We start from the raw sequence: 15,672 nt of genomic DNA on the forward strand, positions 1-15,672 counted from the left end.
GAATAGATTCTCATGATAAAGACATAGTTTTGCCCTTATACAAATCCCTGGTCAGACCACACATGGAATATTGTGAACAGTTTTGGGCACCAGTGTATAAAAAGGATATAGTAGAGCTGGAACGGGTGCAGAGGAGAGCAACCAGGATTATTAGGGGAATGGGGGAACTAGAATACACTGAAAGATTTAAAAATTTGGGATTATTCAGTTTAGAAAAAAGACGACTGAGGGGAGACCTCATTACAATGTACAAATACCTGAACGGACAGTACAAGGATCTCTCCAAAGATCTTTTTATACCTCGGCCTGTGACCAGGACAAGGGGGCATCCTCTACGCCTAGAGGAGAGGCGATTTTACCATCACCATAGACAAAGGTTCTTTACTGTAAGAGCAGTGAGACTATGGAACGCTCTGCCGCAGGAGGTTGTTATGGCGGACTCTATGTACATGTTCAAGAGAGGCCTGGATGCCTTTCTGGAGAGAAAAAATATCACGGGTTATGGGGATAAAACATTTATTTAATTCTTAAAGGTTGGACTTGATGGACTTGCGTCTCCTTCCAGCCTTATATACTATGATACTATGAAGATTGCTGCAAATGAGGATGGGACAGGGAGGTGAGTTATAATCATATGCCATCAGGGAATATAATGTTAGATGTCCTTTAAAGGAAACCTAGCATCAGAAATCTACCTATTAAGGTAGATCTGATGGTAGGTTTCTACTTACATTTTAAACTATAAGTTTCTATAACTAATATGCTAATATAAACTAATAAAATAATCTAATATTAGTTAGATACACTGTAGTTTGTTGTAGATAATATTCTACGATTACAAAGGATAGATTACGATTTAGAATGCAAGTGTGAATCTGCCATAAGATCGACTTTAATTTATGGAATCATTTATTTAAGTTTGGAAACATTCATATGATATATTTTACTGTTTGTGCATTAATCTGCAAACATGTTCCTAAAAACATCTCTCACTCTAAATATAGGTTTGCTAAGGTACTCCACTCTTCAGCCTGCTTAGCGTGTGATATGTAGGCAGAAGAAGAATCCTGCTATATGCAGATAAGGCTCTGAAACATACCTCCCTGTAGGGAACACAACCTCCCCCAGGCTCAGAAGCTGAAGGGGGAGCGTTAATAATAATAATATTTTGATGCCTATATCTTGGTCATGGTTAGAATCATGCTTCTTGTATTAGATTAAAGAACATTTTATTTCTTTTAAAACCCATCATGTATTGCTTTCCTCTACAGAACTGGAAATAGAGGCAGTTAAATAAAAAGGTGGGAATTGAATCTATATCTGCAGCTTGCATTCTGTCACGGGTGCCCCTGCGACCCATGTATCGGGTCTCAGGCACACCTGTGTGCCTCAGTGTGCCCTCTGTGCCAGCTGCAGCCTCACTTACCTATCCATGCTCCGGCGTCGCCTCCCGCATCCGGAGCGCTCGGCCCCGCCTCCTAGTTTAAAGGTTAACTGGCTAATTGGGGATGGCCAGCTGCTGACCTCTTCCTGTGACCCCTGCCAGTTCTTTGTGCCCTTATACCATTGAGATTTTTCCTGACTGTCTGTGTATTTTCCATTGTGACGTCTTGCTACATTCCTGACTTCGATTCTCTGCCACCTGTCCTGCCCTTCCGCTACATCCCAACTCCGATCCTGTGCCGACTGTCCTGACCTTCTGCCTGACTATGCAAGTGGAGCGACCTGGTGGAACAAATCCAACCCGCTTTGCTGCAGGCTCTGGTGCAAACTGTGTGGCACTTAGACTCTACTCCCAGGTGTTGGCTTACGTCATTGCTTGCGGTGGTACAGTGGGTCCACTACCCCTGATCCAGACATATTTCTTGTTATTCCTTGTTTGAAAAATAAAAATCTCATTTTTAAAAGAAAATCTACCACAAAAATCCATTATGATAAACCAGGGACATTTATTCATATATCAAAGCACCTTAACTCATCATATATTTCTTATTCATGGCCTCCTTCATTTTAAAATCAACTTTTTAAATAATGCTAATATGCCAGAAGGAATCTGGGGAGTTATCAGAGCCCCTCCCCCCATAGTGTAGTTCACATGTTAACCTGTCTCCCCTTCTGTCTTTACCACTTCCTCCCTCTGCCTGATGTAATCTCACTGCAGCAAATAGAAGATGATTACCACGTCTATGAGATCACCTGCCTCTATGAGTAAGTGCCCTTGGCTTATCATGCTAGATTTGGTGGCTTATTTGTTTAATCTTATACCAGAACCATGGTTTTAGCTGCTATGGAACCCAAGTTATAGGCATGTAAAGTGATGTTCCCCCCATCAGCCTCTAAACCTCATTTTCACATGACTTTGGAGAAGATATTTTATAGGTCAATGGGTGAGATTTTGCATAAAAGAGGGAATTCTAGAAACATTTCATTTACTACCCAAGGGGGGCTGCTAAAAGAGAAAGTTGATCATAGGTTCCCTTCAAGTTCAACCCCATGTGACTAACATAGTGGCATATGCCTCCTATGAACAAAGCAAAGCAAAATACATCTTCTAAATCATAATAATAATCATATATACCACATATTTTTCACTGCATCTAATTGTACTAATAGATTTGTTTTTGAATTAAATCAGATAATTCTGGGTTATAAATGTGAGTAGCTTAGTGGACACTGGGGTCCATGGAAAAGCTTTACCAATGATCACTGGTTTAGGAAGCCTCCTTAACAGCAGCGACATATATAATCTTATTGTAATCGGTCATAGGACTCACTATTTTACTGTCTAACACTTTACAAAAAACAATCTTGAATCCCTCATTGGCAAGGTACTCCTTTAAAAAGCTTTCATCATGTTTAAAGACATAACATATTTCTTCCCCCACTTTAAAAAATGTGGCATTTAAACACTCAATAACAATAAGCAGCCCTCCAGGTTTTAGGAGCTTGATTATTTTTTGGAAACTTTTGATATATTCATTTTTCTCTTGACACATCTTCTCCGATAACCATCCTGTGACGACGCAGTCGGCTTGTTCCAGCACCACGGGGTCCGTGAGATTATCTTTCTGGAAGTCAATTTTCAAAATCTTCTTAATAGATTTTTTCAAATTTTCCTCCACATTGAGATCACTGAAATGATAACAGAAAATATTTTTAAGAAACAAATATTTACATATCCAAAGCTATAAGGTATACCAACAAAATCTCCTATGTATGCCCTCTCATGTGAGCCCAACATTTAATTTCACTGTCATAGTTAGATTGTCTAAAGAAGTATAGAAGGTGGCACTCAGTCCATTTTTTAGATAATCAAATGCTTTTTTTTGTGCACATCCACGTATACAAATGACGTCTCGGTCATAATGACCTTCCTCAGATGCGGATTGTGCAGAGAGAGGTAGTTACTATGCTGGTGGAGGACCGATATCCGCCGCTCGGGACCAGGGCTGAATGGCAGCCGTGTTCTGGAGACTTCTGGAGACTTCTTTATGCATACAGGACTGGGACCCTGGTTTGGCACCACCAAACACTACAAGGAGTGCTGTGGAATTCCTGTTTACTATATAGTTAGATTGTCTGTCACTTACATCATGCAGTTCTTATGTGTTCTGAAAACAGGAGAATGAGAATGTTAAAATCCTGTTTCTTCAGTCAGAGGAATCAGAGGATATTTGGTCTTACCCTACAGGTCAGAATGATGAATTTAGCACTTCAATGTGTATAGTCATAGGGACACATAACATCAGTGACTTTGTATAAAAAATATGTTTTAAAATATCAAATAGGAATTACACATGCAAATCCCTCTTACTGAGTTATATTGCCATGACTTGTGCTGATTCTGAGAAAAACAGCGTATGGAATACCCTGACCCCCCATCACAGAATGCCACTCATTAAATTGGGGCCCCCAGCTTTCTGTCATAGCCAAGAGAGCCCTGAATGACTGTGTGCGCTGTCATACCCAGACAGCCACTGTACTATTGTGGAGCCTCTATGACAGAAGGCACCTGGTACACAGCTCACATAGAATTATAAGGCACATACACCGTACAGGGGAATATATGAGACACACAGACCTCACAGAGGGCAAATGGTACACAGCTCACATAGAATTATAAGGCACATACAGCGTACAGGGGAATATATGAGACACACAGACCTCACAGAGGGCACATGGTACACAGCTCACACAGGATCACATGGTACATACAACATACAAGGGGAATATATACGAGACTCTGAGACCTCACAGAGGGTACATGGTACACAGCTCACATAGAATCACAAGGCACATACAGCATACAGGGGAATATATGAGACACACAGACCTCACAGAGGGCACATAGTATGCCGCGTGCACATCTCTGCTCCCTAGGGCGCAAGCACAGGGGAATCAAAAATTTAAATTGCCTCTGGCCACTTCCAGGTTTTTCATAAAGACCGGCATCTCCCATCATTCCTTGCCAGATCTTTGCGCTCATATGCCTCAGAGAAAGCTCTCCCTGCGATTCCCCGGTGTTCCTTGTCCTTCTGTGTTGGTCTCCTGTTGTGGCCCCGGACCTCCAACCTTTGACTTTACATCTCTGCCACCTGCCCTGATAGAGGGCACATGGTACACAGCACACAAAGGATCACAAGGCACACACAGCATACAGGTGAATATATGAGACACACAGACCTCACAGAGGGTACATGCTACACATCTCACATAGGGGATATATGACATTATATTATAAAAATTATTTCCTGGCTCCCCAAACATTAGATGCTTCCACTGAAGGTTATCTGCTCCCCACCCCCATAATTCAAATACAGCCAAAAATTAAGACATCAAATAAAAATGGGGTTATTTGACCATCTAACAGTCACTTCCGCAGTCCACTGTTCCTATATAAATACAACATTGACATTAACCCTCTAGTGACGTGGCCTAAAAAGGCTGTACAGGTGGTCCCCTACTTAAGAACACCAAACTTACAGACGACCCCTAGTTACAAATGGACCTCTGGTAATTGGTAATTGACTGTACTTTAGCCCCATGCTACAATAAACAGCTGTAATAGTTATCTAAGGTGTCTGAAAATAAGCTTTATTGTTAATCCCGGTTCTTGGGGCTGGGGTTACAATTATATAATATACAGTTCCGACTTACATTCAAATTCAGCTTGAACCTACAGAACTCAACAAACATACAGAACCTATCTTGTACGAAACCCGGGGACTGCCTGTAGTGCCTGGGAATTTTTAGCAAATTTTCGTAAGCGCCGGTTTAAGGGCCATTACTTTCTTTTATTACATGCTACCTCAAAATTTTTGTGGTGTTTTTCTTCGCCTAAAGACGTCGCTGCAGACTTGCAACCCCTGAGGTGTGTATAGGGAACCCTGTATGATGACGGATGAGGAGCCCATGATGGTGAAGCAGGGATTACATTGAGGCTTTTTGTGTAAATCAACTTGCTGTTCTTTATTCAAATTTAAACATCAGGCAACGGTCTTAACAGTAGCAGAAGATTCAACAGGCTGGAAAGCTGGTTGAAGATAGCTGGTCCTCATGAAGGTTGCTCTCAGCCTGATAGTAACTTCAGGCTGGGCTCGTAAAGATGGAGCTAAGTCTAGATGGTAGACCTCTGCTCTGGGACTTAGTCTTTTCTAACTTGCCATGAGTGCCAGGCAGCTTGCCTTGACACTTCTGCTTCCTGGTAATGTGTCTGGATTGCAGCTCAGCAGGTGCTCCAGACTGGGTCTTGTTTCTCCTTGACTTGCAGCACTGACATTTGCTTGAGGCCTTTCTCTTTGCTCTGACCATGTGCTTCTGCCCACCAAGGGTTTTTACTCCCTTGGTCAGGTGGCAGCACCCTTTAACCAGCTTCCAGCTTGCTTTATAATAGTACAATTATCATTAGATAACAACATTTCACATGCTTAACTCTTGCCTGCTCAGGCAGTGGCTTTAAGCTGCAATTACTTAGATAACCGAGCAGTAGCTTCTGAATGAGTTGTGCAGGCTCACCAGATAGATCCTGACAAGGAGAGGGCACTATTTGCAACTGCCACCTAGCCTAAGCATTGACAGGGGTGTTACATATATATCTTTACTTAAAGGGGTATTCCCACAAAGGCAAGTTTCTTAAATGTACTCAGGATAACAAAATAACACATTCTCTAATTCACTGTTATTAACAAAAATAGAGCATTTTACAGATATAATTCCAACCTGTCTCTATCAGTCATGGTGTACACAATTTCAGTTGCCCCTAGACATGAGCTTGTAACTTCTGACTTAGGGTCGGGGCAGATATCTTGGATTTCTCTGTGATAGCCGTGAAGCTGTGTTTCTCTCTCTCTTTGCTTCCTGCACTCTAGCACCTCCCCCCTGAAGCCCAGGACGGAACTCACTCACTGCGACACTGATACACAGAATCTGAGTTCCTGCCAGCAGCATAAGGAGAACTACAAGCTACAGACAGATAAGTCATTTATTTGGGGAGGGGGTTGAAGGTTCAGCAGATGTAGCAGTGTGTTGTGGAATAGCAGAGATATAGGAGAGCTGACTGTCATTGTGTGCAATAGGCATCTCATGGATCTCATCATCTCTATCTGTCTCATCTCTCTTTTTATTTGTCAGATACTAGTGAATGTTCAGAAGGTAAATGAAATCTAACCACATTGTCAGCTGACAGAACCAGATGGATCATATTCTGTCTGTTTAGAGAGTCTCCACCCACACCCTGGGATTTTACGCTGACCAGCCTAGGGAGTGATAGGAGCTAAACAGCAATAAAAGAGAGTTTTATTCTGAGTAATCTGAGTAAAATTGTGAATCAAAGGGTTAAAATTGATCTTTATTGTGTTAACATCACTACTGGATTTAAATTTGTGAATTTTCTTTCATGGGAAAACCCCTTTAAAGGAAACCTACCATGAGGAATCAGAAGAAGATCTGATGGTAGATTCCTCCTGCCTGCCTCTGCCCTAATCTGTAATTTAAAGGGGTTATCTGAGATTAGCAATAAGTAAGTGATGGGCTGGGGAGGGCTTTAAAAAAAAAATAAACATGTACTTACCTCCTCCATCGTTGATGTCCCCTGCCACGGTTTGTCTGATCTGTGCTCATTTCTTTAGGGGCTAGGGTCAGATGGATCATGGCAGGGGACAGCCCTAGCGATGGAGGAGTTGAGTTCACTATTTAAAAAAAAAAAAAAGACTAAAGACAGGTTGCAGAAGCCCATCACACCTGCAGTGCACCTGCAGTGCACATATGCCTTTCTGCCTTTTCTAAGCATTGCATAATTGTGTGTTATAACTTACTTTTGCATCCTGATCCTGGGGTAGTCCTAAGGCCTGGACTTTGGTTTGGATGCATTTCAAAAAATAACATGTGCCTTGTCTATGTTACTCACTCCTCAGATCTTAGCCCCCACCTTTGTGCCCCTGTACAGCTCCACCTCCTGCTCCTTCTCTGAGGTCACACCCTGGTCAGCCTGACATCAGTGGGGGAGGGACAGAGCTGTACAGGAGCACGAGGGTGGGGGCAGCCTGCATTTTTGCACTGCAGGTTTCATGGGCTTTTACAAATCGTCTTCAGTGAAAATGAGGTCCCTGGTCATAGGTTCCCTTTAACAAATAAAAAAAGATATGACAGAGTAAAAACATAGTCATAATGGAGTGAGGGGCCTGCTTGCAACAGCTAGCTGTGTATAAGAACGAAGGGGTGACACACGAGGTATAAGAGTTTGTATAATGCTCCAGACGTTCTTTATAAGAGAGTGGAATAGAAATAATTTCAATAAATAAAAATGCTGCAACTGTTTGAACCAGCCATCAGCCGTCATAATATATACAGATAATAGTAACTCCGAGGAAGGAAGCAGCACTCCAAGATAAATAGTGAGTATTTATTCCACCAGTGGTAAGTGCTACGTTTCGGCTGACTCTATGCAGCCATTCTCAAACTATGCTTGAGAGAGTTTGTATGCATATGGGATCCTGAGTCAGTTCCTTGAAGCCTGCACCCACATTGGATTTAATCCGGTCATCCACAGTGCTGCTCCTTCTACCTAGTTATCTGATACAGATAATAGTAGAACTAAGTGGCTACTGCTCCTATTTTCTAGTGGCAGGGTAAAATGTATGCAGGTGTCTTGGATGTTTTGACTAAAAGTTACAATTAGGACTTGTACAGTATGAACGACACTATGGTGGTGCTCTATTTCTTGTATGTAGAAGGCATAAATCCAAACATTAAAAGAGAAATAAATGAATGGCAACTCACCAAAAATTGTCCTCTTTTTATTGCTTTTATTCAAAATTACTCACCCCAATTTTGTCATTGTAGTAAGTGGGAGGGTGGGTTGGGTGAAGTGGAGAACATCATGCAAGCAAAAACATGGCAACTGTTTCATGCTCTTGGCGCTTCATCTGGTCTGTTTACGAAAATGAGTGTGAAACAGCTGTCATGTTTTTGCTCCCATGATGTCCTGTACTTCACCCCTCCCTTTCACTTACTACAATGACAAAAATGTTGTGAGTATTTTTTACCCCCTAACAACCTGGTCCTTTTTAATTTTTTCACTTACATTTTTCATTCCCCACCTTCAAAAATCTATAACTTTTTAATTTTTCTACTTAAAGAGCTGTGCTATGGCTTATTTTTTGCGTAATAAATTGTACTTCAAATGGATGGTATTTAATATTCCATGCCATGTACTGGGAAGCAGGAAAAAAATTCCAAATGCAGTAAAAATGGTGAAAAAACGCATTTGCAACGTTTTCTTGTGGGCTTGAATTTTACAGCTTTTACTGTACGCCCCAAATGACAGGTCTACTTTATTAGGTAATTGGGTGCCAATAACTTTTTCATATTTTGGTGTACAGGTGGTATCCTTTTTATGCGACTTTTGATGGCATTTTTTAATAGATTTTTTAATATTTTTCAAAATGGCAAAAAAGTGCCAATTTTGCCTTTTTCAACGCTATTTTCTGCTACGGGGTAAAACGCAGTGAAAAACCGTTATTACATTTTGATAGATCAGATTCAGACGTGGCGATACCTAATGTGTTTATGATTTTTACTATTTATATCACTTCTAGGCAAAGCGGGGTGATTTGAATTTTTAGGTGTTTTATTATAATTTTTATTTTTTAAACTATTTTTTATATTTACTTTTACGATTTTTCAGGTTTTTAGGTTGTCTGATCGATCCTATCATATAATGCCATACTACAGTGTGGCAGTATATGGGGATTTTTTTCCTCATTCATTGCACTGTGCTGATAGCACATTGTAATGAATGAGTTAAAACGAAGTAGCTTTGGGTCTTCGGAAGACCCTAGGCTACCATGGTGACAGATCGCCGCTCCTCGATGACATCATGGGGAGCGACGATCCGCAACAAGATGGCGGCACCCATGAAGCCGCCGATAGCATTGCCAGCCATGATTGTCGGGAAAACACCCGCGATCGTGCTGGCACTGATTGCAGGTGTTACCGGCAAGCCTTTGCTGCAATATGCAGCAAAGACTTGCCGGCTATGGAGAGGGCTCGGCCCTCGAGCCCTCTCCATGCACCGGGAACCGGCTTGCACCGTACTAGTACGGCGCAAGTCAGGAAGGGGTTAAATAAAAGCAATAAAATAAATTTGAGCTGCCATTCATATTTTTCTCTTATAATGTTTAGATATTAAATACAGTCCAAGGTCAAAAGGACTCAAGAGAAGCCTTTAGCTTGATGCCTGGTGTTTGAGCGATAACAGTTGGGGGCAGTTTGCAGGTTTGATTAGTAAAGAGATGGTTGAGTCTCACAGTCCCAGGAAGGGCAGAGAATTGGTGCACTTCGAGAGGAGTCCTGGAAATGTGGGAGGTTCCATTTAAGGAAGAGAATAACCTAAGATCACTGGCAGATTAAATAACACAGGTTGGGTAATAGACTGAGAGAGGTACAACACTGTGCAGAGCTTTGGATGAGGGTTATTATTTTAAACTGTATTCTGAAGGAGACAGGCAACCAGTTCAGTGACTGGAACAGACTGGAGGTGTCTGTGTAGTGTTTGGTCTTAACCACTTCATGACGTAGACAGTTTATAGTTTATAGGGAACCTATCATCAGAAATTGGCCTAATAAACTATTACTGGTATGTTTTTAGGAGCTTAACACATTTAAAATCATGTTTTTTTATGGTAAATATAACCTCATTACCTCTGAATGCCTCCTCCCGTGTTTGACAACATGCACTGGAAACTGGAGATCCGCTTGGTCTCTGTGTGCAGGATAATCAGTTACAGTGAAGGGGGCATTCTGAGACAGAGCTTGAATTTGGTGTAAAACTCTCCACCTCCATGACTTTATGCAACCAATTCACATCTTAATTTAAAGTAGATTTTCTGGATTATGCCACCACATTGGGCCATGAAAGAAACATCAACTAGAATGTGTTTACCTGCTTGACAGCATATTTGTAGAGGTTAATTAGATAAATTTCTGTTGACATGTTCCCTTTAAGGCTCAGCCCCACATCTTGTATTCTGACTTGCGTTGCATTATATGGTTATAACTTTTGAACACTTTTATTTATGCAATTTTGAGCTAGTTTTTTCATCACATGTTGTACTCCATTTTAGTGGTAAATAATTTTGGCTAATAAGTTTTGTGTTTATTTTATAAAAAAATGTAAAAAATTTGTCATTTTGTAAATTTTTCAAAATTTTAAATAATCTTGTTTTCAGTCAGATAGTTTTACCAGCTAAATAAATTGCTGAATAACATTACCCATATGTCTACTTTACGTTTTCATTATTTTTTAAATATCTGGAAAATTATTTTGATTTCACCCGGCTTACAAATTGACCACAGTTTTCTGCAATATGTTATATTATAAACCCCCCGATATAATAAGCCATTTTAAAATTTGCACCCCTCAAACATCTTTAAGAAGATTATTAAGCCCTTGAGATCTTCATACTAATTAAATTCAAATAGAGATGAAATTAAGAATGGTCTAATGTTCATTTGGCCCTAAAATTTACACATTTCCAAAATATGAAAAGAGAAAACCCATCATAAAACTTATTACACAATACGGAGTGCTTTTTTTATGATAATACCCTGCAATACTGATGTGCACAAGCCTAGGCTGACACTATGCCTTTAAGATCTGTCTCAAATGGGATATTACAGGTACTGCTTGAAATCAGTCCTGGGGTATTGGTTCGACCTCAGGGCTGCCATGAAAACCATCAACAGCCCCTAAAAACAGTGCGGGAGGTGGGAGATTGTGGGGGAGAGACCCCGATTGTGGTGGAGATGCCGCCCGTGCATTTAACCAGCTAAACACCTGCGATCGGAGCTCACTCTGACCATAGGTGTTACACTGGGGTACACTCTGTGTCCCATATATCAGACGCTGAGTGTTAAAACCCAGATATCATGGGTCATGGTGGTACCACAGACAGAAATGGTGCGGTTAGTTAGTAGAGGGTGGAGGACAAGAAGTTCAATCTTAGATAAATTAAGTTTCAAGAAGAGAGCAGGCATGATGTTAGAGACAACAGGGAGAGAGAGAGAGTCACTGGTGTTCTGCAGTAAGGCACGAGTGATGTAAAAGTGAATTGATGTCACATCCCTTTAATAATATAGCATATTACTCTTGACCGAATTATAACTTACCTGTTACCTTTAATTTGTTTCACATAGTCATATGCATAGGTCCAGTCAAATGCGCCAGCGTCCGTCTGCAGCCATTTCTCCATCTCCTTAACGCTGGTCTCATTTACTTTCAGAATTGTTATTTCAGGGTAATACTCATAGGCGATCATGAGCTGATGAATGAGAGAGAATACGCTTAAGTCATATAGACTTTTCCCTTTAAAATTGCCTATGTAGAAAAAACAAAATTCTTGAATGTTATTGAAAAGTAATCACAGAGTTTGTCATTTTCAATATTAAATATACTTTAACCTTTTTTAGCCAACCTTAGAGATAAAGTATTCAATGATTATAGTTGAATAACTAGAACTTTATTGTTATAGAATTTTTTTCTAGGAAGAAAAAATGTTACATACCTGTATTAAATGCAGCAAACTGACTGTCTAGGATAAATTTTACTAACTCATCTCTATATGGATTACTTCTAAAGTAAGTGTTCAGAAAATCAATGTTGTTCATGATAGAAGGAGTTTGATGTTTCAAGTATCAGTTCTTGAATGGTTGTCAGCCTGTGGAAGTAATAACGACACATCACCTTGTATAAATAGGCTTACACATGGTAATAAAACTCGATAAATAAGTACGTATATGCTCAGTAAATAAAGATGTTCACAGTCTGGTTAGAGTCACTCCTATTTGACACAATTTAAATAATTAAATCTCCTCTTTGAAAGTCCTGTAAACTTCCAAAAACGAAACTGCAGGATTTTAATTACTTTTACTGAGATCATCATTTGGTGTTAGATGGTCACTAATAGAAATGAGCGAACACACTCGTCCGAGCTTGATGCTCGTTCGAGCATTAGCATACTCGAAACTGCTCGTTGCTCGGACTAATATTTCGCCAGCTCGAGAAAATGGCATCTCCCGCCGTTTTGATTTTTGGCGGCCAGAAACAGAGCCAATCACAAGCCAGGAGACTCTGCACTCCACCCAGCATGACGTGGTACACTTACATGTCGAAAGCAGTGGTTGGCTGGCCTGATCAGGTGACCCTGGAATAGGCTAGTCCCTGCCCGCGCTGCTTGCATCATTCTCTGTCTGGATGCCATTAGTGAGAGAGCTGCTGCTGGTCAGGGATAGCGTTAGGGTGTTCTATTAGATTAGTGTTAGGCAGGAGTGATTCTACAAGAACCCAACAGCCCTTGTTAGGGCTACAATAGCGTTATATTTTATTTTTTTTTTATTTGCTTGTGGCTGGGCTTGCTGGCACTAGTAGTGCAGCTAGTACCATATTGTGACTAATTTGCAGGGAGACTTGCGAACGTTCTATTTAGCTCTTAGTGACACACATATCCATCGCACACACCTAAGTGGGACAATTTATTAGGGGTTTGATTGAAATAGGCACAGTCTGCCGATTTTTTTTTTCCAAAACTTAAAGTGACAGGCACACCACAAAATCCAGTTGTGTGCTGTCAGTGTAGGTTAGAAACTAGGCATACAAGAACCCAACCGGCTTTCCTAGGGCTACAACAGCGTTATATATATATATTTTGTTGATTTGCTTGTGGCTGGCCTTGCTGGCACTAGTAGTGCAGCTAGTACCATACTGTGACGAATTTGCAGGGAGACTTGCGAACGTTCTATTTAGCTCTTAGTGACACACATATCCATCTCAAACACCTAAGTAGGACAGTTTATTAGGGGTTTGATTGAATTAGGCATAGTCTGCCGATTTTTTTTTTTTTTTTTCAAAACTTAAAGTGACAGGCACACCACAAAATCCAGTTGTGTGCTGTCAGTGTAGGTTAGAAACTAGGCATACAAAAACCCAACCGGCTTTCTTAGGGATACAATAGCGTTATATATATATATATATTTTTTTTTTTTTTAATTGCTTGTGGCTGGCCTTGCTGGCACTAGTAGTGCAGCTAGTACCGTATTGCAACGAATTTGCAGGGAGACGTGCGAACGTTCTAATTAGCTCTTAGTGATACACATATCCATTTCAAACACCTAAGTGGGACAATTTATTAGGGGTTTGATTGAATAAGACACAGTCTGTTTTTTATTTTTTTTTTACTTTTATTTTTTTTTATAACTCAAAGTCATCAGACACAGCACAAAATCCAGTTGTGTGCTGTCAGTGTAGGCTAGAAACTAGCCATACAAGAACCCAACAGGCCTTCTTAGGGCTACAATAGCGTTATATATTTTATTTTTGGTTGATTTGCTTGTGGCTGGCCTTGCTGGCACTAGTAGTGCAGCTAGTACCATATTTTAATGAATTTGCAGGGAGACTTGCGAACGTTCTGTTTAGCTCTTAGTGACACACATATCCATCTCAAACAAGTGGGACAATTTATTAGGGGTTTGATTGAATTAGGCACAGTCTGCTTTTTCTTTTCCTTTAATTTTTTCAAAACTAAAAGTCATCAGGCACTGCACTAAAATCCTGTTGTGTGCTGTCAGTGTAGGTTAGAAACTAGCCATAGCAAAAGGATAGCATCGTTTTGTAAAAAAAAAAAACACAAAAAAACCCACAAAAAAAAAGTTTACAGTTTACACTTTAATTTTGAAAATGTTGAACCCGAGGGCCAGGGGTAGAGGACGAGGGTGTGGGCATCCAACTACTGCAGGGGTCAGAGGCCATGGTCCTGGGCGGGGTGAGACACCACCTGCTGATGAGGGAACAGGGGAACGCCGCAGAGCTACACTCCCTAGTTTCATGTCTCATGTTACTGGGACTCGTGGTAGAGCACTGTTTAGGCCAGAACAGTGTGAACAGGTGATGTTGTGGATTGCGGACAATGCTTCTAGCCATTTATCCACCAGTCAGTCTACCATGCAGTCCACCCATGTCCCCGAAATCAGCACTCCTTCAGCTCCTCCACCTCAGCCTCCTTCCCCCCAGTCTGCCCTCTCCCAGGAAAATTTGGCATTTGAATCGGCATAATCTGAGGAACTGTTTTCTGGACCCTTCCCAGAGTCATAAACCACTTGTCTGGTTGCTGCTGAGCTCTTTTCCGATGCCCAGGTTTTCCACCGGTAGCAGTCTGTGGGTGATGATGACATTGTTGACGTAGTATAAGAAGTGTGTAAAGAGGTGTCCGACGATGAAGAGACACGGTTGTCAGACAGTGTTGAAATTTTTGTCAGGGCAGGAAGTCCGAGGGGGGAGCAGACTGAGGGATTGGAGGATGATGAGGTGACAGACCCAAGCTGGGTTGATAGGCCGGGTGAACACAGCGCCAGACGGAGAGGCAGGGCCAGAGCTGGTGCATCAGCGCCAAATGTTTCACATAGTGAAGCTCCCGTGGCGAGGGCTAGATTTTTTGAAGTCTGGAGGTTCTTTAAAGAAACACCGGATGACCGACGGACTGTGGTGTGCAACCTGTGCCACACCAGGATCAGCAGGGCTTCCACAACTACCAGCTTAACCACCACCAGTATGCGCAGGCATATGATTGCTAAACACCCCACTGCTCCTTCCCCTGTGTCATCTGCTGCCTCTGCTAGTCAGCCCCCTGCCCAGGTCCCCGGCCCATACACCTCCTGTGCGAAAACCACACCTTCGCCTCCACAATCCTCCACAGCATCCACCAATGTCTCCATGCGCAGCGTCCAGCTCTCTATAACCCAGACGCTGGAGCGCAAGAGGAAATACAGTACAACTCACCCACACGCCCAAGACCTCAACGTCCACATCTCCAAATTACTCAGCCTGGATATGCTGCCCTATAGGCTGGTAGAGACCGAGGCCTTTCGCAACCTCATGGTGGCGGCCGCCCCTCGGTATTCGGTCCCCAGCCGCCACTACTTTTCCAGATGTACCGTTCCAGCCCGGCACCAGCACGTGTCAGACAACATCATCCGTACCCTGACCAACGCCGTTTCTGACAAGGTCCACCTGACCACGAACACGTGGATGAGTGCTACCAGGCAGGGCCACTATATATCACTGACGGCACATTGGGTTAACTTGGTGGAGGCTGGGACCGAGTCTGACCCTGGGGCTGGTCA

General features: G+C 41.8%; 1 protein-coding gene across 1 annotated transcript; it reads right to left on the reverse strand.

Moving 5' to 3' along the window:
- Positions 1 to 891: 891 nt before the first annotated feature.
- On the reverse strand, positions 892 to 12,240 carry LOC140135200 (indolethylamine N-methyltransferase-like). Its single transcript, XM_072156356.1, has 3 exons — positions 12,063 to 12,240; positions 11,668 to 11,875; positions 892 to 3,132 (listed from the first exon to the last, which is right to left on the reverse strand). Exons 1-3 carry the CDS (start codon positions 12,163 to 12,165, stop codon positions 2,712 to 2,714), a joined length of 732 nt encoding a protein of 243 aa, XP_072012457.1. The 5' UTR covers positions 12,166 to 12,240; the 3' UTR covers positions 892 to 2,711.
- Between the last annotated feature and the right edge of the window lie 3,432 nt (positions 12,241 to 15,672).

The sequence above is a fragment of the Engystomops pustulosus genome, chromosome 6, assembly GCF_040894005.1.
Source record: "Engystomops pustulosus chromosome 6, aEngPut4.maternal, whole genome shotgun sequence".
NCBI lineage: Eukaryota > Metazoa > Chordata > Amphibia > Anura > Leptodactylidae > Engystomops > Engystomops pustulosus.